Source organism: Vigna unguiculata, chromosome 2, assembly GCF_004118075.2.
Source record: "Vigna unguiculata cultivar IT97K-499-35 chromosome 2, ASM411807v1, whole genome shotgun sequence".
NCBI lineage: Eukaryota > Viridiplantae > Streptophyta > Magnoliopsida > Fabales > Fabaceae > Vigna > Vigna unguiculata.
In genome coordinates, this window is record NC_040280.1 from 33,509,226 (window position 1) to 33,535,381 (window position 26,156).

At 32.4% G+C, this 26,156-nt stretch overlaps 6 protein-coding genes and 2 non-coding genes across 9 annotated transcripts; 2 read left to right on the forward strand and 6 right to left on the reverse strand.

Annotated features, from left to right (window-relative positions):
* Positions 1-999: 999 nt before the first annotated feature.
* Positions 1,000-7,283, reverse strand: LOC114173993 (inositol 1,3,4-trisphosphate 5/6-kinase 4-like). Its single transcript, XM_028058711.1, has 3 exons — positions 6,982-7,283; positions 6,199-6,266; positions 1,000-2,666 (listed from the first exon to the last, which is right to left on the reverse strand). Exon 3 carries the CDS (start codon positions 2,646-2,648, stop codon positions 1,209-1,211), a length of 1,440 nt encoding a protein of 479 aa, XP_027914512.1. The 5' UTR covers positions 2,649-2,666; positions 6,199-6,266; positions 6,982-7,283; the 3' UTR covers positions 1,000-1,208.
* Positions 6,576-6,663, reverse strand: LOC114174784. The gene has a single exon (XR_003602745.1). It is a non-coding gene; the product is annotated as a small nucleolar RNA snoR113 (small nucleolar RNA).
* LOC114174776 lies at positions 6,824-6,917 on the reverse strand. Its single transcript, XR_003602738.1, has one exon. It is a non-coding gene; the product is annotated as a small nucleolar RNA snoR113 (small nucleolar RNA).
* Positions 7,284-11,690: 4,407 nt separating the features above from the next.
* Positions 11,691-14,174, forward strand: LOC114174653 (tryptophan synthase beta chain 1-like). Its single transcript, XM_028059481.1, has 6 exons — positions 11,691-11,707; positions 11,976-12,360; positions 12,477-12,836; positions 12,917-13,350; positions 13,457-13,551; positions 13,637-14,174. The coding sequence occupies exons 1-6, from the start codon at positions 11,691-11,693 to the stop codon at positions 13,819-13,821; spliced, it is 1,476 nt and encodes a 491-aa protein (XP_027915282.1). The 3' UTR covers positions 13,822-14,174.
* A 375-nt stretch (positions 14,175-14,549) lies between these two features.
* LOC114174306 (protein SHORT HYPOCOTYL IN WHITE LIGHT 1) lies at positions 14,550-16,738 on the reverse strand. Of its 2 annotated transcripts, none has more exons than XM_028059132.1 (4): positions 16,466-16,738; positions 16,204-16,387; positions 16,041-16,106; positions 14,550-15,157 (listed from the first exon to the last, which is right to left on the reverse strand). In XM_028059132.1, exons 1-4 carry the CDS (start codon positions 16,510-16,512, stop codon positions 15,002-15,004), a joined length of 453 nt encoding a protein of 150 aa, XP_027914933.1. In that variant the 5' UTR covers positions 16,513-16,738; the 3' UTR covers positions 14,550-15,001. The 2 variants fall into 2 exon arrangements, with proteins under 2 accessions (XP_027914933.1, XP_027914932.1); XM_028059131.1 differs by having other exon boundaries at positions 16,204-16,395.
* A 61-nt stretch (positions 16,739-16,799) lies between these two features.
* LOC114174305 (probable zinc metallopeptidase EGY3, chloroplastic) lies at positions 16,800-20,346 on the reverse strand. The gene is made up of 6 exons (XM_028059130.1): positions 19,617-20,346; positions 19,282-19,479; positions 18,611-18,835; positions 18,032-18,270; positions 17,552-17,706; positions 16,800-17,346 (listed from the first exon to the last, which is right to left on the reverse strand). The coding sequence occupies exons 1-6, from the start codon at positions 20,157-20,159 to the stop codon at positions 16,991-16,993; spliced, it is 1,716 nt and encodes a 571-aa protein (XP_027914931.1). The 5' UTR covers positions 20,160-20,346; the 3' UTR covers positions 16,800-16,990.
* Positions 20,347-20,816: 470 nt separating this feature from the next.
* LOC114174700 lies at positions 20,817-22,277 on the reverse strand. The gene is made up of 3 exons (XM_028059526.1): positions 21,696-22,277; positions 21,496-21,580; positions 20,817-21,394 (listed from the first exon to the last, which is right to left on the reverse strand). Exons 1-3 carry the CDS (start codon positions 22,179-22,181, stop codon positions 20,898-20,900), a joined length of 1,068 nt encoding a protein of 355 aa, XP_027915327.1. The 5' UTR covers positions 22,182-22,277; the 3' UTR covers positions 20,817-20,897.
* Positions 22,278-24,289: 2,012 nt separating this feature from the next.
* LOC114174009 (thymocyte nuclear protein 1) lies at positions 24,290-25,148 on the forward strand. Its single transcript, XM_028058731.1, has 2 exons — positions 24,290-24,820; positions 24,944-25,148. Exon 1 carries the CDS (start codon positions 24,335-24,337, stop codon positions 24,800-24,802), a length of 468 nt encoding a protein of 155 aa, XP_027914532.1. The 5' UTR covers positions 24,290-24,334; the 3' UTR covers positions 24,803-24,820; positions 24,944-25,148.
* Positions 25,149-26,156: the final 1,008 nt, after the last annotated feature.

Sequence of the window (26,156 nt, forward strand, 5' to 3'; positions counted from 1 at the left end):
TATATATATATATATATATATATATATATATATATATTTGTGATATAAAGTCTACTGTGGTTTTGGATTTTTACACTTGGCAGCACTTTCTGCATCATTGTCTCCCATAATTCATGAGGGTAATAGTTAGCATGCCAAAATGTCAACATTGTCGGTTTGTCAGCAACTATGACCAGAAATGTAGCACTAGGAATCATTATAAGTATCCTAGTTTACTAGTTGTCTGTAGCAACTCGATGAAATGTGTTGCTTGAATGTCTTTGGAAGTTGAAACCCAAGTTGGCAAGAAAAAAGTGTAGAAAGTTTCATGGTCTTAAATTCGCCTAGGATATTTGTATCTTTGTTCACACATATTAATTAGTTAATTGTAACTCTTCAGGGAATAGAGTTAATGTTCTTTATTTGATTTCTTTTGTTCTTCAGAAGAAGGTGAGTTTCAGTCCAGTAGAACATGAGGAAATTCACGAGGAATCAGCAGCACCTCAAAAGTCACTTGTCTATACTAGCCCTTCCAGATAGTCATTTATGCAGAAGCAAGCCATTATTTGTATGTTAAATGCTTCTGCTTCTGTAACAATTTAGTTTTGTTCTAAAATCTGTAGCCTATATACATAGACATGTCTATACATTTATAGATTAACAGTGCTAATATCAGATGTAATTTTCCCCCCACTGTAGTCAAATCTGGAAATGTATTTTCTAGAGACATGTGCTTCTTTAAATGTTTTCCTTGAAATTTTGGTCTCTACCTTCTTAAATTTACGAATTTGATCCCTCCACTATGTTGATTATGTAATGTTAGACCATTTATTAATAATGTTTCATTTAAAATATTAAAATTTATTTTAACAGATGAACTAAAGTTTCACAATTAAAATAATAGGAGATCAAATTCGAAAAAATATGGAGAAGAAAATTTGTAAAATCGAGAAACTAAGAAATCAAAAGTGAAATTAAGTATTTCTTAACCCACAGAATCAAAAGTTAAAGTGCCAATAATCATACCCAAAGCTTTCTTGCAAAGTTATATAACATCAAACAGCAGAAGAAACATTAGACTGCATCATTCGTAACAAGTGTAAGTATTCCAAACTTCAAACAAGAAATAACGAGTTATTCAATCTCATTTCAGCTTGATATGATCGATTGGTCTGATGCAATCATTGACATTATTCCGTGTCAAATAGTCACAAAGTTCAAACAGATAGTTATTTAGACATCCTACAGTCAAACTTATTTCTAATGGCCTCCCAGAAAGCAGGAATAGCGATGTCATCAGGAACTTCCTTAAATGATGGGAGATAGTTTACATCCACAATTACATGGTCATGAGTACCTTCCTGAATCACAACATCAAAACCAAAGATGGTAAGATGAAGCCTTCTCCTAAGCCAATTTGCAGCATCTGTAACCAACTTAAGGTCAATAGACTCATTACTTGTGATACTGTCAGCAGTGGGCATAGATTTTAAGCTATCAAACAGAAGAGGTTTGTGCTCATCACCATTAGATGATTTCATCAAAATATCGAAATTTGGTATTGACTTCTTGACAGCATAGAAAATCTTTTCACCCAAGACATAAAATTTGTACAAAGTGGATGAATGATCCACATATTCCTGAATAATAGCCGGAAGAGGAACACTTAAATTCTTAAAATCATCAACCCTGAAAACAATTGCCATCTTATGTGCATCACTGACACCACAAGCAACTTTAGGTTTCACTATGCATGGAAGAGACAATCTAGCTTCAGATAGTCCAGTTGCAAAATCAAATTCATCAAAGTTATCAACCTTACTAAAATGAGCCCCTCTGATGAGACATTTGCCTTCAGTGTTCAGTTCTACCAAGCCAAGTAGAACTTGTTGAATTTCTAGCCTATCCAACAATGGATAGATGTAACTCAGTGGATCAATCACACAGATATCCTGGTGCTGATCCAAATATTTCTGCAATGCTCGCATGTTCTGTGTAAAAGTAGGTTTATCGTCTTCAATAGATAATATTTCATCAGTAGCTTTGTGGAGAACTATGTCAACATACTTCAGCTGAGATGATAGAGACAAATTGGATGTGAGAGGCACGAACATCAACCCCTGTTGAGTAGGACACAAAGGAAATGCACCCCTCTTTGCAAAATCTTCCACACGCGAAGGCTTCATTGTGTAACCCACAGTCACAGCATTGGTTCCGATTAATTTCTTATTTATGCGGCATATGGTCAATGGCAACTCTTCTAAGCTCTCAATCTGATGTATATTAGGATCGTGACATGAACTTTCGCCTCCAACATTCAGAACAACAATAAGCCAATTATAGCGGTTTAACTTAGGTGAGAACTCCTTATTAGAAATCAGATAAATAACACTGCCTTCATCGGTGTTACTCCATCCAGGCTTAGCCTCACTTGCAGAGTCATTTAAGGCAAAGCAATCAAGTGAGTACAGATCAGCAGTTCTTTTAAGAATACTCACCTTGTCGTCCAGAAGACCCGAGTCATAAGCAATTCCGCAATGGATTTTGGACAGGAAGAGTATGCGGGTGAGAGACTCAGTTCCTGGTCGTAGAGTGGATGCAGTTTGATCATCACCACTTTCAGCCAAGAGTACTGATTCATCCAATATCACCCCCCTCACAACACCCATCTGAAAGTGGTTGCAGAACTACCAAAACAAAAAAACAAACTATAGTTATTACAAGGTTAAAAACATAGAAAGTGAAAAAGTGTGACGTAGTTATTTCACCAAATAAGCAATGTACAAATATATGTAAATTTTTGAATCAATCTATTGAATTAGCTTCACAAAGATGAACACCATCAAACCACCCTAACTTCCATGTTTAATATAACCAATTTCCTATAAATGCAAAGTTAATGTCAAGTACAGCCACATCTCACTCAGTTTCCTTTTCATCAGAAAATGAGGAAACATCCTGCTTACTGATAGATTACTATTAGGGAATTAAACACAAATTGCAAAAATGAGGATCATTTTAAATATTTGATAAAAATGAGAATCATCTGCAACAAATACTAAAAAAAAAGAGGACGAAAAATGTATTTAAGCCTTTTTTACTAAGATTGTGATTCGGTGACAAGGTACCAAATATACAAAAATACCAATTATAAAATATTTTAATAAATATTTATTTTAGTTACTAATAAATACAAAAATACCAAATATGAAAATTAATACTTCAATTAAAAAATTTGGTCGACTTCCATAGAAAAATTGTATTAGTAGTTAAATAATCTCAACAATAAGAAATAATGTTTTGATATTGACTAAAAAATTAAGTTATTTCAACGAATAAGAAATTTCATTGGTGTCAATAAAAATACCCAATATTTATATAGGTAAAAAAATAACCCCATTAGAAAAAACCTTATTTATATTAGTTAAAAAAAAAACTACAACCTCTATTTTGATTGTTCCCATTAGACATTAACTAAAAATAATATTTGTTTAGCTAAATAATAATATTGATGTTAGACAAAAAATGCTCTAAATTATTGTTTTTCAGTTGGCATTATTTTTATTATTATGGTTATTATGGAAAGGAATATTGTGATGAATTATTATTGGACGTGATAAGTAAATAAGGAATCAACTTGAAAAAAGGATATAGTAAGGATATTATTATTTTAAAATTGACCATAATTTTAATTTGTTGAAGATTAAACAAATAGTTTTAGAATAAAGATTGAAATTGATCTATTGATTTATCTTATTCAATTTTTTTTATCCAAATAGGTTGTTGATTTTTTTTATATATAAGTTCTTTATAAATATTTGATATATAATACATAGATACATTTTTTTTTGGATTAAATATATTTTTGGTCCCTTAATTTTCAGTGAATTTTAAAATTAGTCTATTTCAAAACTTTAGATCAATTTATTCATTCATCTTTCGAAATACGTGTATTTAGTCCTTTTAATCAAATTTTGTTAAGTTTTTTTATATTTCAAACGCATTTCATAATAGTATTAATATTAAAGCAAAAATGTATCAAACACTATAAACAATTCAAATACAATCTTGAAATACATATGAAACATCAAATAAACTTAACAAAATTTTATTAAAATGACTAAATTCACGTATTTCAAAAAATAAGGACTAAATTGGTCTAAAGTTTTGAAATGAACTAATTCCAAAATTCAGTCAAAGTTAAAGGACCAAATATATATATATATATATATATATATATATATATATATATATATATATATATATATATATATATATATATATATATATATATATATATATATATATTTTAATTAATATTAGTGGACTTATATGTTAGTAGATTTTTTTTTCAATAATTCGTTTACACATGAAAATTTGAATGAATTATCTATTTGATAATACCAATTTAAATATTCATTGAATGATTTTATTTAAACATTTCAAGGAAGCTATAAATTTCGAGATTTCGATACTTTGATAAAGTTTTTGTTAACTTTTACAAAGTATTCACGAATAGAGATGACAAATAAACCCGTGCCCGTGAGTATCACCCGAACCCGTCCCCGTTTTGACAGGAAATCCCCGCTTTGACTGGGTATGGGTATGGGAAATACCCGAAATTTTCAACTGGGGATGGGAATGGGGATATATATATACCCACCCAAATACCCGTCCCCGCTTAAATTACTAAACTATTTATAATTTATTAAATAATCTAAAAAATATATATAAATAAATAATATATTTACACATAAAATATAATATAATATAATATAATATAGTATATATACATATAAATAAAATATACTTTTATATATATATATATATATATATTTACACATATACATATAATATAATATAATATAATATAATATAATATAATATAATATATATACATAATAATATAATATAATATATATAATATATACATATAAAACAAATTAATCATTTAACTAGATCTTTTATAAACAAATTTATAACATTACAAATTTATAAAAATTTAAAAGAAATATATATATACATATATATAAAAGCATAAAATATCTACGCATATACATAAAATATATATACATAATAATATAATATATATTATTATATTTATATTATTATATAATATAATATAATATATACTTAAAATAAATATATATCTATAAAAATATATATAAATATATATATATATATATATATATAAACATAAGATATCCACACATATAATATATATACATAGTAATAATAATATAATATATAATATAATATATATAAATAATTATATATATATAAACATAAGATATCCACACATATAATATATATATATATATAGTAATATAATATATAATATAATATAATATAATATATATATATATATATATATATATATAACATATTTCTCATTCTCTTTGTTTCTTTGTTTTTTGTTATATAACATATTAGCAATTGCTTCAGTTTTAGATCCAAGGTACAAGATGGACATGTTAGAATATTATTTTTATAAATTGTATAGTAATGATTTTCATTTTTTTTCTATGTATAGATGGATCGAATGCAAATGAAACCACTGATCATTTGTAAAATTAATAAATATTTTGGTTATTATAAAATTTTAGTAGTGTGTAATTTTTTAGCTTTTATATAATTATTTGAATTTTATTTAGTTGTTATTTGATACTTTAATTTGAGATTTATACTATTATAATATTTTTCTTAATATTTGACATCATGAAAATCAAAAAGAGTATGTTATTTTAATATTGAATATTTTGATAGTATCATCATTCCGTTGGTGTGATTTTTAAATTTTTTTTATAAAAAATATTTAATTGATATATGGAACAATAAAAAAATGGGTATGGATATGGATATAAGAAAATACCCGTTACCCTGGGGATGGGAATGGGTCAAAAGTTGTATACCCATTGGATTTGGAGATGAATTTTTATTATAGGGATGGAATCATGATACCCGTACCCACCCCGTCGCCCCGTTGCCATCCGTATGGTTAAGGTTATTGTTTTTATGACTCTGATTTGTAGTCATATATGCTCAAATATATTTTCCTGTCAATTTTTTGTGATTGTTAGTGATAGTTCTATCTCTTGCCGTCCATATTAAACATTTTTTATCCTTAAAAACATGTATATAAATAAAACGAAGGACAGAACCAGAAAACAAAATCACACATAGAAAAAACACACAAAAGTTACTGCAATCAAAAATTACCGGAGAACCAGGGATGTGTTTGAGGAAAAAATGTTCACAGCAGTGATGTATTACGACACAGCAATAATCTGCACGAATTTTTTAAACAGGATAAATATTAAATACATATTAAATACACAGTAACAGATATTACATGTTAATAATAACCGGCAGAGACATAAAACCTAAAGTAAAGAACACACTTGAGAGTAACAGTACTCCTCCAAAATAAAGAAACCATAAGGTAAGAATGAAAAAGTTAACTTGTAAACAAAAAATTGAAAATTTTCTTCTTTATCGGGCTTCAAACTTTCATCTTCTCCTATGTTTTCCCTCATTTCCCTATTTCACCCTTGTTTTAAAAAGGAAATGAAAATGAAAACAAAAGACGGAGAGTGCTGGCTCAGAAAACCCTAAACAATGAAGTTCATCATTCTACAGCCAATAAATGACAACAGTCCGACCTTTTAATCATCATCATCGCCAGATAAACTCGGAAAGATCCGAACTTTGAACTCTCCTCTCCTACTATGTCTAAAACTCGGAAAGATACGAACTTTAAACTCTCCTCTCCTACTATGTCTTTCCCTCGTTTCCCTGTTTCAACATTGTTCTACATATGAAAATGAAAACAAAAATTCGTGTACTGGCTCAGAAAACCCTAAACCATAAAATCCATCAATCTACTGCCAAATAAGTAAATGACAGCCGTAAGTTCGGCCTTTTCATCATCATCGCCAGTAAAACTCAGAAAGATTCAAACTTTGTACTCTAAGATGAAAAAATGTAAGATTTAGGGTTTACCTCCGTTGTAACTATGCCAGTTTTGATAACAATGCGACTCACATTCACTCCCTGATTCACAGATCTGAAAGAATCAAAAGCATAGCGCACTTTTGATAACAGGACTAACATATCACAGATCTGAAAGCATCAAAAGCATCTCGCGGTTTTGATAACAATGCGACCCACGTTCACTTGCTGATTCACAGATCTAAAAGCATCAAAAGCATATCGCGGACAGAGCATGAAAGTATCCACAATCTCAGTTTTTGGTATTTCTAGGGTTTGAGTCCCAGATCCTGCTGCGAACCCATTTAAATAATCTCCATCCAAACTTAATTTAATGTATAATTTATTGTTTGTTTATTATATTTGTAATGGTAAAAAAAAATACATACTTTTATTATATTAAAATAATAATGCCACTCTTTTTTGGGCGAATTTCGTCTGTTTACGATGTGACTGTGTGTCTATCTTTTCTTTCACCTTTTTGTATTCTACTCTGTGAAATAAAAAAATAAATTATTGAAGAGCCTTCACCTATCTCACGATTTTAATTTTGTAACATAAATTCATACAAATGATATATTAATTTATTTATATGTTGTATGATAACTGGTTTACATAAATAATCATGACATAATTATATATATATATATATATGATATATTAATTTAATAAAAAATTAATACAAATATAGAATATGTTTATTTTACAAATCAATTGGTTAATCAAATCACATGATTTTAAAATAAAAAATATTTGACTGTTTTTATTCTATTCAATAATATATTTTTCAAACAAATTTATTAACGAGTTTTCATTCTCCATCTCAGGATTTAGTTATGGATAGATGCATCATAAATTAAATTTGAAAGGATTCTATTTTTGTGGAGGAAAATGAAGAAATTTAGAATTGAGGTTTACGATTCTCTTGTTAGCTTTGTAAAGTGGGTTTCAATCCCTTTCTCTTTGCATTGAAAATTTTGTTCATGAAAAAAGTTATTTGAATTATTTAATAATTTTTATAAAAGTAAAATGGCTTTAACATAAATTAATTGGTGTATTTAATAAATAGTAACGAGGAGTATAAAATACTGATATCAAAATATCAGTATTTTTTTTATTTAAGGAATGTCGTAATGAAATATTATGTTTTCAAAATTGACACCTAGAATAAATGGTTCAACTAGTGAGAACAACATATTCTCTTTTCGTTATTGTTTTATTAAGAAAATGAGACAAATAACTTATCTTTTAATGGTTCTTATTTTTTTTTCTCTCAAATTTAAAAAATCTCTATACTGAACAATAGTAGAAGAATGTCACTCTTTAAAGAGTATTAACTATCAACATCCTAAAACAAAAAACATAAACAACATCATTAATCAAACAAAAACAAGAAAAACTAATCTCTTATACAACATATATTTGTAAGAAACATATATATTTTCCAACATTTTTAATAATAAATTATAACATATTTTAATAATAATATAAAATAAATGATGAAGTCAAAGATAAATTTTAGTAAGATAGTTTGAATATAGATAGTGAAAATGAAAAATATATTTCAAACATATCACAATTCACTCCCTTATAAATTTGGGGTACAAATAATGCATAAAGCAAATGTAAATGTTACAAAATTATTGATAAGTGTATCAAATCGTAAAGTAATAAGATGAATGGGTTTAGATATCGTATCCACATGGATTAACATAGTCTAAATTAATTGGTTAGATACCGATAAAGGTTGAAAATAACAAAATATTTGTAGTTTAAAGAAAAAAAAGTTTAGAATTTACTATAAAGCAAAAACAGAAATCAACATAATGAAAACAAATAACTTGATTAGAAAAATATGAGAAAAATAGCTTGAAATATTTTGATTCCTATACTCTAAATATTAATGGATATGTCCTTTTAACTAATAACGTTAATTTTTATGAACTTGTTCGATATTTTTAGTTGACATTTGAGTTGAAATATATCAAGATTATGTAAATAATTAAAACACCATCCTATAATGTTTTGATAACATATTAACAATATTTAATACAATTAAATTAAAAACACTATATTCATTTATTTATAAAATTTTAAAACAAAAATTAAGATGAAATCAGATTTCAATTTCGAATTCTTTATAACTCTAAATCGAGTTAGACTCTCCAATGTAATGTTGGAGTTTTTTTTACTTTTAAATGGGTTAATAGTTTGAATATGATGTCACATAATATAATTGAGCATCGTTTTCCTTTTTATTTCCCTTAGTTTATTTTTGTGTGTCTATTAAACACAGCTTAAACGATTTTCCAAAAATATCGGTTCCACGCATAGAAAAAAAAATAAAAATCAGACAGACACCGAATGGAGCAACATAAATTACAATGAAAAATAAATAAACTAAATTGAGTAAACCATATAAATATCAGAAGCTTTTGTTGGTAACTGGTTGGTCACCATGAAATGAACAACATAATTATTAATGTTAGGTTAGTCAGGCATGAGTCAAATCAATAGAGATGGAATATTTTTGTGGACACTATTTCATTCTTCTTCTTCTGTTAACTCTCATATACTATTTTTGTTTTGTTTAAAAATATCATACCAGCTTTTTATTTATGACTATTAGTTTATTATTTCAATAAATTATATGCAGTTTTTTTATAAATTATAAATATAAATAAACTTTCAAATAAAGTTCAACCTAACATATCTTAATTAAAGACGAGTTAGACTAAAAGACTAAAGTTACATTTTTTAAGAGGAGTTTTAATTTAAAAGAATTGTCGAGTGAATTTAGTTAACTAAGAATGAATAAAATTTGAACATGGTAAATGAATTATTAACCATTTACGAAACTAATTAGCTGGAATTGATTGAATATACTTTAAGACGATGGTAAAATGGGTGAGTCTTGTCCGTTATTTTTTTTAATTTCAAAATTTAATTATTTATTTATTTAAATATAAATATTATAAATATATTTAATTATATAAGTACTTTTTAAAGTTTTAGTTAATCAATTAAACTCTCTAATTAAATAAATTACAATCATTATTATATTTATGTATTATATTATTTTTCATATAATTAGTAATAATTTATATCAATATATAAAGAGATTTTTTTGTGTCCACTTTTCATAATGTCAATTTTACCATTTACAATATAATTATTTATTACATTTTTTAAAATTAACGATTATTTTTCTTATTTTCAATAAAATTGTTCATCTTTTTTTCTTTTTTTTATTTATCAACAATTAATTTTTCTATTCATTTCACTTTATTTTCAATAAATATAAATTTATTTTATATATCTATGACAAGAATTTTCTTTTTTTGTGTTCACATTTTTAAATACCAATTTTACCCTTTACATATAATTATTTATTGAATTTTTGAAAATTGAACGTTACTTTTATAAATTTTTTTATAAAATCGTGTATATCTACTATTCTCTTTTGCTTCATTTATTGGATAGTGATAGAGCTAATTGAAACAACAACAATTGGAACAAGAAACAACAATTAGCTCCATCGCTATCGATTACTTTTTTATTCTCTCATGTTTTTTTGTATATTTTACTTTATTTTTAATAAATATGATTTTATTTTACATATTCACTTAATAACAATACATTATCATCACCTATTAACATAATATCACCCGTATATTTAACAAATGCGTACACACAGGCGCGACAGTGCCTGTGTACATTAGTGGTTAATAATTAAACTTTAATTTATAAAAGTAATACTTTAAGTTATAATATTATTATACATTTATATTATTAAAATATACAATATAAAATTATTTTGTAAATTATTTTTTTAATTTTTAATCAAAAATAATCTAACAGGTCAACTTTTACTTGTCTCTTACCTACTAATTTAACATACTAAAAAGATTATACCAAAATTAATTGACAGACTTAAAATTTGAAACAGATGCGCTTAAATTTTGAAAGACTTATTATTGTGGCACGCTTTACCACCCACTAATACATTTTGTAATTAATTAAATTTTCATAGTATATATGAATGAGTGGGTGGGTGATGAATAAACAGATGAGTTTAACACACAGCAAGAATCAACGACGGATTTTTATGAAAGAAGGAAGAGAAAAAATAATATACGCAAAATTTATATATTTTATATTGCTATGATTAATTTAAAAAATAATATATAATTTAATATATTTATAATCATCGGAGAAATTAAATATATATAAAAAAATGTCTATCATTATTTATATTATTTATATTGTTGAACTTATAATAATTGAATCATCATTAAATTTATCAATTAATTTTTTTAATATAAATAATTATATTATTCGTAAAATATTTATTTTTTACCTTATTAATATATATTTGATTTAGAAAGTTTTGACAGACTTTCAATTTATTTTTATATAATGAGCAACATATTATATTATAATGTTTTCATCTTCGTCGCTTTTTATTAATTTTAAAAATAAATTTGTTTTTATTTTTCGTCAATATATCTGTTAAAAAATATCTTTTACATGTTATTAAATGGGATCCCATTGTTAATTTTAAAACAATTTACATTGTTTGTTTTTTCCATAATCAGTTTACACTCGTTATTTATTTTTTAATTACAGTATTATTCTCAAAAGAGGTCTCTTACTTAAAAAAAGATAATTTTCATTCAAATTAAAGGGAGTGGTACAAATTTAGGGTAAGTAGGATGTGAATGAGGATAAGTGTTTGGTGGGGTTGAGATTTGAACTTTCTCTGTATTCCCGGATAGAAAAATATGAAAAAATAAAATGAAAAAAGCAATTATCGTGTTGAAACACGTTTAAAATATTTATGTGTCCAAATATTTTGTTTTCAAGAAAAATAGTAATTCCACTTTCAATATTTAAAGTCCGTGTTGAAATTGTAATGTTAAAAAGTGAACGCGGTGACATGACCCATGCACACTACATGCACACTATAAATATAGCCTGTGAAGAGCCATTGTTGCAATTGCAAGCAAACACAATTCTCTATCTTCCTCCTCACTCACACAGAAACACCATACAATTCTTATGGCTTGTAAACTGCAAGGAACACTCATCAGGTGCCATTCCAGAAGTAGCAAGTTCATAGATCAGAAAGAGCGCGCTGCTTCTGTGGTGGCTCAAGCTCTCGTCACTCACCAAACTAAGCTCCCTCAGTTGAGCGTTACCTACGTCCCCCCTCCAACACCCTCAATGGACAAAAACCCTTTCGAAACTGCCCAGAAGAAGGAACTTCCCATTTCTACTTCGGGAAAGTTCGGTAGGTTTGGAGGCAAATTTGTACCTGAAACGATTGTAGCCTGTTTGAGCCAGCTTGAAGCTGAGTTCAAAAAAGTCATGGCCGACGATGCTTTTCAGGTTAATTAATTACCCGAATTCATCAAATTCACTCTTATACTATAATAGCTTAATGTTTATATATATATAGAACAATTGAAAGCCTTTAATTTAACCTTTAATGGTTGCTCCCACAGGCAGAGCTGGCGGAGGCGTTAAGAGACTATGCTGGCAGAGAGACACCTCTGTATCACGCCAAACGATTGTCGGAGTATTATAAGAGCAGAAACAATGGGACGGGGCCTGATATATACTTAAAGAGAGAGGATCTCAACCACGGTGGCTCTCACAAGATGAACAACGCTCTTGCGCAAGCCATGATTGCTAAACGCATGGGATGCAAAAGCGTGGTCACCGCCACTGGTTCTGGACACCATGGCCTTGCCACAGCAGCAGCATGCGCAAAACTTGCTTTGGAGTGCACTGTTTTCATGGCAGCCAAAGACATCGAAAGACAGTATTCAAACGTGCGGTTGATGAAGCTGCTAGGAGCTCAGGTATAAACCATTTTCTCTGTTTTTTACCAAACACGAGCGTGTGAAAAGAAGCAATTAGTAATCAGTTTGTGGATGCGTAGGTTGAAGCAGTTGATGGAGGGTTCAGAGATGCAGCATCGGATGCGTTTCGGTGTTGGGTGGGGGATTTGGAAAATAAATACCATTTGACGGGTTCGGCGGTGGGACCACACCCATGCCCGAGCATGGTTCGGGAGTTTCAGTCGGTGATAGGGAAAGAAACGAGGACGCAGGCATTGGAAAAGTGGGGAGGGAAGCCAGATGTTCTGGTGGCTTGCGTGGGGACAGGGTCAAACGCTTTGGGTCTGTTTCATGAGTTTGTTGATGATGAAGATGTAAGGTTGATTGGAGTTGAAGGTGGAGGTCTGGGACTTGAGAGTGGTAAACATTCTTCAACGTTGAGCAAAGGAGAAGTGGGTGTGTATCATGGGGCCATCAGCTATTTACTACAGGACGAACATGGCCAAATTATCCATCCACATTCCATTGCCGCTGGGTCAGTGATTAAAATATTAGGGTTATTTAGTATTTGATATCTTTCCCACGTCACAAACATTAACCTTAAAAGCTTACTAACCCACATATTTGATACGAACTTGCAGAATGGAATATCCAGGAGTTGGTCCAGAGTTGAGCTTTCTTAAAGAAAGTGGGAGAGCTGAATTTTGTGCTGCAACTGACGAAGAAGCTCTTGATGGTACTACTTTGGCCAAAAACATTTGTTACCATTTGAGTTATGAAAAACATTATACGAATTACTAATCCACTGACATAATGTGCAGCTTACCAAAAACTATGCAAATTAGAGGGCATATTTCCATCCCTGGAGGCAGCACATGCATTGGGTATCTTAGAAAAATTGGCTCCCACACTCAGCGATGGTACTAAAGTGGTTGTGAACTGTAGTGGGCGTGGAGATAAGGATGCGGCTATAGTCTTCAATCGTCGACTCTTGGACCCACAATGACAAAAACAGTAGTGGAGACCTGAATTACTTAACTATTGTTTCTACTTAAGCTCAATACCACCTTTGCTAATGATATACCAAAAATATACATATGCATACATTGGTATAGCCTAGTGTAGGATATGGTCATCAATAATTATTTTCAGACCATTGACCTCATCATATATGTTTATCTGTATATAGAAAAAGGGTCTCAACCAAAAAAGAGATCAAATCTTTGCTGAGATTTGTTTTAATCAATTAAAAAAGTCATAGATCCATTTCTTCCTTAGAAATGAATAATGACAATAATTGTATTCTAGGACCCGACATGATTGTCGATTTGTGAAATAAATTAATAGAAATTGGTTGTATATTGTTTTCTTCTTCTCGTCTCTCTCTAAAATATAATTTGAAAAGGAGATCTTATCTTTGTAAAGAAATGATAATACATCATTACTCTTCAGGGACCAGAACCACTAAATTTGTTAAATAAGGATAGTTCATTCTATGATTCTATCAGTATGACCCTGAAAAGTCTCCTGAAAATGGCCATCTTCAAGTAATGCTGGCATACTTGAAGTACCAGTGGTCTCTTGGAGAGGATTCAAAGCGCAGAGAAGCATTTATTAGGCTTCAGGTATTATATGTCTTTATTAAGCTACTCGGTAAGCAAATAAATGGGGGAAAGCTTGGCATAAATGGGCATTATTCAACACAGCAATGATGTCTCAGTACACTTTAAGAGGTTTCACTGATGTTGCAGCACAATTTGTTGTTGCTGCTGCAACAGGATACTTTCATTCTATAGCATGTGCAGCAAATTCCAAAGGTGTCGATGGTAGTTTACAGGTAAGTTACAACTTCTGTTATAATATGAAATCATCCACACATGTATCTATGAATTTGGACAATACTGGCAATGACAAGTATTTCAAAGGCTATAGCATGTGCAGCAAATTCCAAAGGTGTCGATGGTAGTTTACAGGTAAGTTACAACTTCTGTTATAATATGAAATCATCCACACATGTATCTATGAATTTGGACAATACTGGCAATGACAGCGCAGCAGCTTCCTGTGTTCTTTATTCTCTGCCAAATAAGAATTGCAGCAATGTAAGCTTCCAGTACCAGTGTAAAGTTTTCTCTAGTCTTAATCGTGACTTGTTTGTTCATGTCAAAATGAGTAAATTGAACTGTTCAAGTCACGGGCTGTGCACCATTATTCCAAGCATTGCGCATATCTAGTTGATCCATTTTTTGGTGTCGGCTTTGTTGCAAAAAGCTAACACCAGACCATATCCCACGGATTAATAAGATGCTTACAAACACTACACTTCCAAGCGTGCATAACACCTGCGTTGAATTATACATCAGTACCAAAATGTTTAAGGGATACTGCAAAGGCAAAAGCTTGAGAGTTCACAACGAGAATGCATCTATTTTTCACTTTCTGGTCCATGCCAAATATCAAATGGAAAAATCATCACCCTTATATTGTAAGGAAGTTTAATTACTTATTCAACATTTTTTATGTTTTAATCTACACACTTACAAATTACTCGCTTTACTCCTTAACCATACACTTCTTTTAGCTCGTTTTAGTCTTTACACAGTCCAAAAAAGATTAAAAACATGTGTATGAATTAAAATTAGTAGTTTTAGATGTTGAAATTTAAACAAAGATTATGCAAGTAAATGGATCAAACAACTGCATACATAACCTACATTTTGACATCAATTTTGCAGATATATCTGAACCATAGGTGTCCCACCTACGCGCCTAGTCATTTTCCCTAGAAAGAAATCTGTTCCAAAACAGGACATGGTTCATTTGACTCCAGTCATTTGCAAAGAGTGGTCTTGTCACTTTAAGACCATGTCATTGGTTTTAATCACAGAAACACCCTTTCCCCAGGGGCAAAAGGCTGCACAAGACCCTACCTAGACGAACCCCGTGAACTAGGACAACCCCTCTGTACCTGGATCCCATCATTAGTGAGTTCTCATGTTCTATGCTGCTTTGCATAGCAGTAACCTAACAAAAAACTTAGCTAAACAGATTGAAATCACTAAATGGTATCGTATAGAATGTCAAAATCCCATATCTAAAAGAATGCAGTTGTCCACAATCATCGTTAAATACCCAAAAAGTTAGAAGACAACAAAATTCTAGAAATGGGATTCAGTAATGATCTTAACAATGTTAATGCCCATTATAAATAAACGAAAACGGTACCTGAAGAAACGCCTTCAAAATCCACAGGAAGGTCAGAAACAGTGTCCCATTCACAGAAAATCCGACCTGTACTAAAAAAGAGGTTAAATTTCATCCCCGATAAAAAATCCGGAGTTGCAGAATCGCGATAGAATTGGCAGAAGAAGAAATTAAGCAGCCTAACCAAATGGGTGGAGATGGGGAAAGGGAGAACGGATCGAACTGCTTTCCTTGCTCTCTTTGACACCTTCTTGAAGACATTCTGAACGAACCTCACCAGTAGATCCAGACTCCGATCCTCATCGTTTTCATCGTCCTCGTCGTCGCTTACTGGATGCATCCACTTGCGAGGATCATGGACCAAAGTCCTGCGACTCTGAAACAAATTGGACTGTAATCACAAAAGAACAGAACGAAAAGGGAAATGGAATTGATGAAAAATGAACCTTAAATAGAGAGAAGTTGGAGACGCGTTGACCAGGAATGAAAGCATGGTGAGTGCAGAGGACAATCGGGTATGCAGGAAGGTCAGAATTAAGGGTAAGAGAACCAAATAACGGGAGACCACCAGATTTAACCGTCACTGCAGAGAATGACATAATTAACTTCACCCTTAACACTATCGTGATTGTCCTTCTATTTATATATGAGTGAGTATGTTTAAAGTAAAGAATTTCTTGTACAAAACTTTCTTCTTACACCTGGGCTGGTGTCATCAACTATATTCTTGTATCATACTTTATTATTATTATTCAAACAAAATTTAATCTTTCATCAATGTAACAAGAAGATGATGTTTGGGAGCTCGTGATTTGCAATTCAAAGTTTAAATGGCAGCTATAATTACAATTAGCCATCTTGAATTCTTGATTATGATTACATGACAAAGAAACACAGTTCTATCTTGTGGAGAATATGTTAAACGAAAATCACACTACATAATTTCGTATACCTACATACAATTATTACATTTATATGTCACCCCTGAAAAATGGACCACTGAGGAATGAAGAGGAGAATGTGCCTCCGCCATTGGGGAAAAGTGTGAGGAAACAGATGAGGCCAAGGATGATGCCCCAAGCGTATCTGCTTTCCCCTAGAGGGGTGATCTCGTCTTTGGCGGGTATTTCCTCTCCACCCCGAAAAAATGTTGCAAACAATCCCCATGCCAGGCACAGAACACTACCACTGAGGCCACCAATACCGAGTAACAGTGAAGTTGCAAAAGATAAGAGAGTAGCAGTGTTTCTGCCAAACATGGCTTGAGCAATGCGTCCTCCTTCTAGCCTCCCACATGGCAACAAGTTCAAAGAAGTCACCACCATCCCTGCATAATCATCAAATTCAAATTTCTATCCATTGATTCAACCAAAACAATCCAATTTACCATATTCATGACCTCAAGTAATTTTAACAAATGCCACTTGGCCTGGACATTATATAAATTTTAGATCTTAGGTTGCAAAGAATGTAGAGTTGCACTGTTTATTGTCAAAAAGGAGGTATAAAGGCAGAAATCTCAACAAACCCACCTAAAAGCCCAGCAAATGCAAGCGGATCAACAGGAACTCCAACACCTTCCACGGCATAAGGTAATACATTTCCAAGATCGTCTGTGTAAGGTCCAATAACGTATTGGATGAAAGAAAGTAAAGGGTTGTTATAGAAAAATTGAGGCCGTATGTACCTGAAAATAAACAGTAAGCAATAATAATGAGAAGTAATGTCGCCAAGCATGTTAGCTGTACTGTAATGCATGGAACTTACATGGCGAATATCAGACAAGGATTTCTGTTGTTTGTTCTTGCTCCCCATATTATTATTGTTGTAAATTTTAATGTATAGTACTTAATGCATGTTAGGCTTATTGCGTAGATCATAAGTTTATGGTTCTGGCAAATTATGTTCACTTAAATTTAAGTTTCCTTTCCTTTTCTTATTGACCAAAGAAAAAGCATTAATAGGAAAGAGATAGCTGCGCTTCTAGAGAAGGTAACATGTGCAGCACTCACAATGCATTATCACCCCCATTAAAGCTTCCATCAGCCACAAACGCAGCAATAGCAAGCAGTAGTGAAGTTAAATATGCACTAGCAGTACGAGCTACAGGAATGTCAAAAAGAGCTTTCTTGTTTGGGAGGAGAGATTCATAATTGTTCATCACTCCCAAGCAGCCTGTCCAATTCGATGGCACCAGGAAGGAAGGGCTAAGCTTAACACCATAACGGGCTGCGGTTACCCTGGTAGTTATCTGCATAATGAAAAGAATACACCAATGTATCAGTCAGGTGTTGGAGATTGTCTGTTTAGTTTAACTCATGAAATCATCAAAATGAGGAAACTAATGAGCTACTGTCACAATGTCTCTTGCAGATAATGCTTTCCATCCAGTAAACAACAACGCCATGTGGCAATAAAACTATTTCAAATTTTCTTTAGGCTTTATTCGTGAGTTTCTTGCTTGTAAAAAGATAAGCAAGCTACTTATTAGTTAGAGGATTATCAGTAAGGGAATAGTAAGTCGTAATCAGAACATGATAAAATGTGGAATAAACTACCACGTTTGGTGGAAATTCTGAAATATAACATACCTCTGAAACTCCCAGAATAAATAAGAAGCCACCAAATAGAGGCACAACATTAGCCAGATAGTCATCGACTGTGGCATCAGGTTTAAGGAAGAAGCCACTCATCAGAGCAACTGTTCCAAAGGTAGTAACAGCTAATAAAATTGCACTGAAATAGCCCAAAGGAGTACTCAGCTTAGTTGACTCAAATTGGAGATCCATTTCTGCTTTGGGTTGCACCACACAAGCCTGAAACAACACCGTGACTTTTACCAATTGGCCATCTAGCAAAGTATCTTTACAGCATTTTCTTTATGATCCGAGCAAGTGAAAAAAAAAAAAAAAACATGCAAAGCCAGAACGATGATGATAGTAAAGGTAGTAAAGGAGCATAGATTGTCACATCAATGCATGGAATGAATCGATTTGTTTGTGACATGAGCGGATGATGTGCGCAATTAACTGAAATAAGTGCCAAACTGTTAATGATTCAGAGCAGTGAGAGGTCCAAGTATTTTCCTCCGAAGTTTCTTTCATTGCTTAATTCACAAGACTGAAGTGATCCATCGAGTACTTTAGCAATTAAAGCATGTCTAACACCATGTAACAGTGACGGTCCACGCTCTAGAATGCAAAACTCGAAAAAGAAACCAAGAATTTAAAAACATTGAAATAAACGATGGGATAGTACTTACTTGTTTGTTAATGTCATTTGCTCTTTCTTCCATGAACCAGACCACGACATCTCGTCCTGCTGCATCAGAGAGCTTTTTCTCCAACTTGGGAATGACCTCATCGATGGGTTTCCTCAAATTGCCAATGAAAATGCCTCCATCTCCAAATCTTCGAACATCGGTTGCAAAGAAGGTGTCAAACCCAAAGCAACTCTTTAACTGCATAAAACCGAATTAAACTAAATTTAATTAGTAGGTACTCATCTTTCATGTACAGGTAGAGTAGCATAACATAGTACTATCGAAAAAGAATACAACAAATGAAATGGATACGAATTAGTGAGTGATGAGGTGACCTGGTTAAGATCAAGAGCCTTGAAAGTTTCCTCAGCCTTTTGCAGCCTCTCCTTTTCCCTGAGCAAGTTGTCACGAACCAAGGTGTTGAAAAGGCCCAAAAGGGGGTTAGAGTTGGTGGTTTCCCTGTCAAGTTGCTTGAGCTTTCTATCAGCCCTCTTCTTCTCAAGCTTTATGGCGGCCTCGATGGAGGGGTTGCCCATGAACTTCTTAAACTCCTCGTCGGCCTTCCAGTCCATTTCCTGTTGGGTGTCAGAATCGGAATCAGAATCAGACAGAGAACCAGAATCATGGTCCACGTCGTTTTCGGGAGCAACGGAAACAGTGGTAGTAGTGGAGGATTCAGTTTGTTGGTCGTCTTTGACGGAGGAGCCGGTGCAGGTGAGGGAAGTGCGTTTGGAGCAGAAAGAAAAAGAGAGACGGGTGTGGATGTTGGAATGCAGTGGAAAAGTGCAGATGGTCCTGCTGCCGGTGTTCGTGCTTGTGTTGGCGTTGAGAAGAACAGTGGAGGAAAGAGCAGAAAGTGTTGCCATTGGCACTGCCATTGGAAAGGAAGAGACGAAGAATGCTCTGTGTTTCCGTGTTTCTGTGTTTCTGTGTTTGTGTGATGATGGGTATGTATGAGTAGAACTGTTTGTGATTGTGAACGATGCCGAAGTTCATTCCAGAAGTCTGCAGAAGCTAAGTGAGTAATCGAAAGCGAAAGACACGACGACCCCACACTTCACTTCCCGCATGCTCTGTTCTCTTCTTTGGATTTTGTGGGACACGACATCACGCGCTGTCCTCGTATTATTTATTTATTTATGGTTACGGATAACATTCTCCTTCTTACGCTGCCACCTGGTGCCTCCTCTTGTCATTTTCCCCCTTCTACCTTACAAATGTACCATTCAAATTTTCAATTATGATAGTGAATGACAGTTTACCGTTTATCCAATTAATCATATGCTATTTTTGGGAGTTTTAGGAAAAACAATAAATGATTTTCTAATCTTCTCGTAAATAAGAGTTAACAAGAACAATCTATTTATGTTTGTTTGTCTTTTAATGTTTTGTATGTGTCAATTTCTTATTCCACTCAGGTTTTATTAGTGATGTGTTTCCTTCCGTATCAGTGATGTATTTCCTTCTATATTAATGTTGACCCATCAAATATTCGTAATTTGAACTAAATTCTGCAACGTGAATTTACCGCAACAGCAAGTAGATTCAAGAGTGATGCTAAAACTAAACCAAGCAAAGTACAGTTCCAGTGAACATGTTACATGGGCATGGCCTGCTTAAAATAAATCGATTATTTCGCTTACAATGTCGTCCGTGATTGAATCTCCTATCTCCATGCATATCTCCAAATTTACGATTTGGAAGCTTTTCCACTCTTCTGATATCACACAGGACTCTGCATGCAGCAGGTGCCTGATCTTTTTGCCTTCTCTGTATTGTTTCTCCAACACGTTAAAATGCTCATGTATGATATTCTGCAACCCCTCAGCTTCTGAAACTGCTTTGCTTGACACACTTTTACCTTCATTTTTATGAAACCCTTTGTCTTTTTCTACATGGTCAAACCGTAGCTGCTCCCTCTTTTCCAGGCTCCTTCTGTTTCTTCCGCACAAAGAAGCCGTCTCGACCATATCCTGTAGTTTGTCTTTTTTTGCACGTCTCAATTTCAAAATATTTGAGCTCGCCGCTAGCTTTCTTACATAGTCTCTAACAAGTTTCTGAGACAAAGTTGCAACAGCTGTTACCTGCTCCTCTGAACTTTTTAAGTGACACACTGTTCCATCACAACCCAAATAATGCAAGTTAAAAATTAAAATCAATGCATACGTGCTAGTACTTTTTTCTCCCCTTCTGGTTTTAGTGAAAGTGTCCAACCTGCATTGGGTAACGGTGCTTTCCATTTTGGTCCTCTACTATTCTCCTTTGAGCTCATCCAATATGGTTTGGTTCCTGCGTCAACCTGTTAAGCTTAATGAGTGAGTTTGCTTAAAGACGGTAATGGAATTGTGGTTGCATGTATACAATTATTATATACTAACAATAAGGTGATGAGAGCATGAATTTCCCTTGCTTACCTCTGATCTTTTTAATTGGGGGAGTGTGAATGTCTGAAACATATTCGCGGGCAAAACCTTGTGGGGAGGAGCATCATTGTTTGTAAAATGATGAGACATGGCCAATGTTTTCAGTGAACTTGTTTGTTGAGTTGCCTGAGTGTGTGCTGTTAAATATTCATGCACATAATACAGATCACTGTTGTCCTCTTCTTTCCAGTTTGAGAACTCCTGGTTGTCTTCTGTGGGGATGAAGTTGTGTAGTAGTGATCTTAGTATCCCTGTAGCATGCAGTAGCCGTTTCCTTATCTTGTGTAAATCATACTTGATGGACCATTTCAGATTCTTGGCTGAATAAAGGTGGTGAATGTTGGTACTCTCAGAGCTGCTGAAGTTCTTGAACATGTAACTTCTCTCGATGAGGTAGCTCTGCAACGAAAAAGGCTCTTGGTGGTGTTGGAGGTGTTCTCTTAGCTGTTTTGTGGATTGTTGGTCGGAAGTGTCCATTGAAAGGAGTGGTGAGTAGGAAATATGAATGATAGAAGGTAATTGAAGGTGGTTGTATTTGACAATGGAGGGAGGAGCGGTAGTGGGAGAGTAAAGCAAGAGGTTGGTGGAGTGGGGAAGAGGAATATAAGCATAGGAAATAGTTTATTTGACCGGGGAACCAGAAAGCTAAAGCTTGGTAACATAGCAATCAATTGGTGGTGCCAACATGTTTAGTGTGTGCAATCTCTTGATTGCTTTGCTTTCTTGAGGCTTATGTGTTGCACAGGATGTTATGTCAATCTTTATGAGTTTGGTTTCGTATATGAGGAAGGCTCTATCATTCTGTCATGTCCCTGTCTATTTCCTTTTGTGAATCAGAATATTTTTGGACTATTATATAAAATTGAGCATGTGGGTGGGTCTTGCATTTGGTAATGGCCATATTACTTTATTCCTTTGGCCAAAGCAAAGCATGAGTGAGATAAGTTAATGAGAGGTTTAGGCCTCCAACACATTGTTTTCTGACTTGTTAAAGGAGAATTTAGCCTTCAAAGGAGGGCAAAGTGGGTGTGTCCATTGTACAATAGCTCACGTCCTTTTAAAATGGGCTTTGGTAATCCTTCTTTTCTGGTTGAGGTACAAATTTTGCGTTGTCCTTAAGAAAATGAGTGTCCTTTTGTGTAGGGTGCCTGATATCTGAAGCTCAACCCCCTCATGTTTTCTCATAAAAAAACGATAACCACCATCTTTTTGTCTTCATCATTTCAGTTAACACACATGTTGGTGCAGGAGCAATGATTCATCACCACTGCGTACAAGTTCTTGTAACAATGTAGTAATGAAAATACTGAACTTTGACATGATAATTAATGATGGTGAGATTGAGTGCATTAATCGTTGGGTTCTTGCACGCGTTTCTTTTCGAATCTCTATTATCTAATTCATTCTTACCATTACTCTACTTTTTGTCCAAACCTGATTCTTTACAGCAATGAATGTGTCTGAAATCCAGATTCATAATCATAAAGAAAAATGCCAGCAGTCACAGGAATTGGAAAATGTGATTATGAGATGATAAAAACTATATAAATGAAGAAAATAATTTACCATTTGGCTTTGCTTGCAGTGTCTGATAAAAACACACAACAGGCCAAATGAGATGCAGACAAAAAACCAGAGAAGCTCTGAATTAAGTACAAGGAGCCGTATCATATGTAACCTGTTTTTTTATTTTATTATTTTATAATCTCACTCACTTTATTGAATTTTTTTTAACAAACTTAAGGTTGTAATTTTAGACAAACTTGAAACCATTATTATATGGAGATGCTATAATAGATTAAAAAAAGTCAATGTGAAATGTGTCACCCTCTTTCTTAAAAGATTATGTTTAAATTAACTATTTTTGTAAAATGTTCATGATAACTATGTAAGTTTATTTTTAAAAGATTTTATGTTACCTTTTCTATAAATTAAAAGCTAATGCCATAAAGACACTTTCATTTAACCTAAAGAATCATACCCTGATTTATCATTTTTAAATGGTAAAGGAACTTCTTTTTTGTGTGGTTAGCTACTGAGTTCAAAATTGAAGATAGGGAATAATGTCTGATCAATGGGGTTAGTAATAATGAGGATGGAGAGAAATAAGATAAGATACCAAATAATTGGTGAAGCTAGAGTTAGATTCCACTACAGATGGAAAAGAAAATAAAAAATAGAAGAGCTTCTTCACCTTTAATTTTTTATTAGAAATGAAAAGGTTACGGAGGTTTAGATTGAGAAGAAGAAAGTTTAAAAAAAAAAAAATAATAAACAACTTATAATAAATTTAATTACCTTATAATAAAAAAATTAAATTAATCTAGTAATATAATAAAAACTACAATAATATTTTTAGTTGAATTAAAATTAAAGTTAATTAATTTATACAACTAAACACAATATTTAAATTTATTTTATGAATAATATTTCATAAATTTACAGAAAAAAAAAGAAGATTTAATGCAATTTTATATTTTTTTTATAGAACCTTTTTCAATTCTTATTTATTCATCATCTTTTGAATGGATTAACATATTAATTTTAATTTGGGTGTTATCTTGGATGAGTAATTTAAAATGATTGATTTTGAAAGTAGGGTTAAATAGGCGGGAGGAGATTTGGGGAAAATGGTGAGAAGAGAGAGAGAGATGGCAAAGAGAGAGAAAGAGGAGGAAAAAGAGAAGAAGCAGAGGTATCTCTTGAAAACGGAACCGTCGGAGTGGTCGTGGGAGGACCAGGCGGCGAACGGAGGCATAAGCAATTGGGATGGGGTAAAGAACAAGCAGGCCCAGAAATATCTGAAGTCCATGTCCATCGGCGACCTCTGCTTCTTCTACCACTCTGGTTCCAAGGCCCGCCGTATCGTCGGCGTTGTCTCGGTGGTCCGCGAGTGGGACGGCGATGCAGTGGACGTGAAGGCCGTTGGAGAGATGAGGAGGCCGGTGGACTTGAAGGAGATGAAGCATTTCAAGGATTTTGCTCTCCTCAGACAACCTCGGCTTTCTGTTGTCCCTGTTCCCGACCTCATTTGGGACCAAATCTGTCTGTTGGGAGGCGGCTACCACGGCGACTCCCACGGTGACTCTTCTCCCTGATTTCACGACTCTCACATTGTATGTAAACTAACTTCTTTTTTGCTTTCTGCTTTCCGTTAAGTAACTACTTTTCTTTACCGTTCTCCTTTCCCCTGTAAATTTCTACCTCAGTTTCTACTTACCATCATTCAACTAAATTAGGTAATTGCAACCCTAACCCTAATCTTCACCGCCACCACCGTCACTGGGTAAAGTGTCTTTTCGTCTCCTCAATCTCAGAGATGAGACGTGTGGGCTTCTGCCTATTCATGTTGGGCCTCTCTACCTGTATCTGGGCCATTGTCCTTCAAGAAACGATCATCCTTTTTTTAAAAAAAAAAAATATGTATTTCAACCTAAAAAATATAGGTTGATAAAGTATTTTATTGAACTGTAATATCCTAACTTAATTTATATAATAATTTTAATATTAAAATACCTATAAAATATGAGTACGATGACTGATCAAATTTATATAACTATAGTATATAAATGTAATTATAAAAAGGAAATGTTTATAACTAATTTTCTTAATTAGCACAGAAGTTAATTACTTTTAATATTGGAGTGTCAAAGACTAAAATGTATTATGCTTTAATGGAGTGTCAAATAACATCTAAAAACATTTTAAGGTAACAAAAAAAAAATCTTTCTAGCTATATATAAGAATATCATAGAAGCATGACTAGATTGTTCTTAACTTCTAGTAACACTTTTTTTTTACACTATTCTTTATTTACAAAATAATTGAGCCATTATTCAAGATTTCTACTCTTTAAAACTAAATTAACTGTTGGTGGCATTTTTTTTTTCTCTTTAGATTCAGTTGTCGGCCTAATAGTGATTCTAACAGTGACAAATACTAGAAAAAAACATATAAATAATTATAAAAATTTGTTGAAGAGTGATTCTAACAGTGACAAATACAGAAAAAAACTTATAAATAATTCTAAAAATAATTGTAAACTAACATTAAGGTTGGTGACAATAATATCATCTACCTGCTCATCTTTAAAAATAATATTTTTTCACTGAAGCCAAATTGATCGTACTTGATCAACATTTTTCTGTATTTCATTATTGTTAGATAATTACGTTCTAACAATTTGATTAGTAAACAACTTGTCAAAACCAGTCAACGATGCACATTGTTATATTAAATTTCATATACTTGTGTTGGATTGGATTAAATCAACCTGCTCATTTTTGTGTCATTAATTAAAAAAGTTTTGACATGACATGTTTTTTTACAATTCTACTCGTTATATCGAATTTAATATAAAATATTCCTTTGAAATAAATTATAGCAAAAGTCCACTATAGTACACACGTTAAAATAAATTCAATGGTTATATTTTATTATTACACTATGATT

Coding starts and splice junctions, on each gene's coding strand:
- LOC114174009 (XM_028058731.1), top strand. CDS start 24,335: ATGGTGAGAAGAGAGAGAGAGATGGCAAAGAGAGAGAAAGAGGAGGAA.
- LOC114174700 (XM_028059526.1), bottom strand. CDS start 22,181: ATGGACACTTCCGACCAACAATCCACAAAACAGCTAAGAGAACACCTC. Junction 21,581..21,695: donor CCCAATTAAAAAGATCAGAG/GTAAGCAAGGGA, acceptor TAAGCTTAACAG/GTTGACGCAGGAACCAAACC. Junction 21,395..21,495: donor AGCACCGTTACCCAATGCAG/GTTGGACACTTT, acceptor GTGATGGAACAG/TGTGTCACTTAAAAAGTTCA.
- LOC114174306 (XM_028059131.1), bottom strand. CDS start 16,618: ATGTCATTCTCTGCAGTGACGGTTAAATCTGGTGGTCTCCCGTTATTT. Junction 16,107..16,203: donor TCCCCATCTCCACCCATTTG/GTTAGGCTGCTT, acceptor TTTTTAGTACAG/GTCGGATTTTCTGTGAATGG. Junction 15,158..16,040: donor TTTTGAAGGCGTTTCTTCAG/GTACCGTTTTCG, acceptor AATTCAACGCAG/GTGTTATGCACGCTTGGAAG.
- LOC114173993 (XM_028058711.1), bottom strand. CDS start 2,648: ATGGGTGTTGTGAGGGGGGTGATATTGGATGAATCAGTACTCTTGGCT.
- LOC114174653 (XM_028059481.1), top strand. Junction 12,837..12,916: donor TGAAGCTGCTAGGAGCTCAG/GTATAAACCATT, acceptor GTGGATGCGTAG/GTTGAAGCAGTTGATGGAGG. Junction 13,351..13,456: donor CCACATTCCATTGCCGCTGG/GTCAGTGATTAA, acceptor ACGAACTTGCAG/AATGGAATATCCAGGAGTTG.
- LOC114174305 (XM_028059130.1), bottom strand. CDS start 20,159: ATGGCAGTGCCAATGGCAACACTTTCTGCTCTTTCCTCCACTGTTCTT. Junction 18,836..19,281: donor CAAATGACATTAACAAACAA/GTAAGTACTATC, acceptor GTGTTGTTTCAG/GCTTGTGTGGTGCAACCCAA. Junction 17,347..17,551: donor TGCATTTGCTGGGCTTTTAG/GTGGGTTTGTTG, acceptor ATGATTATGCAG/GGATGGTGGTGACTTCTTTG.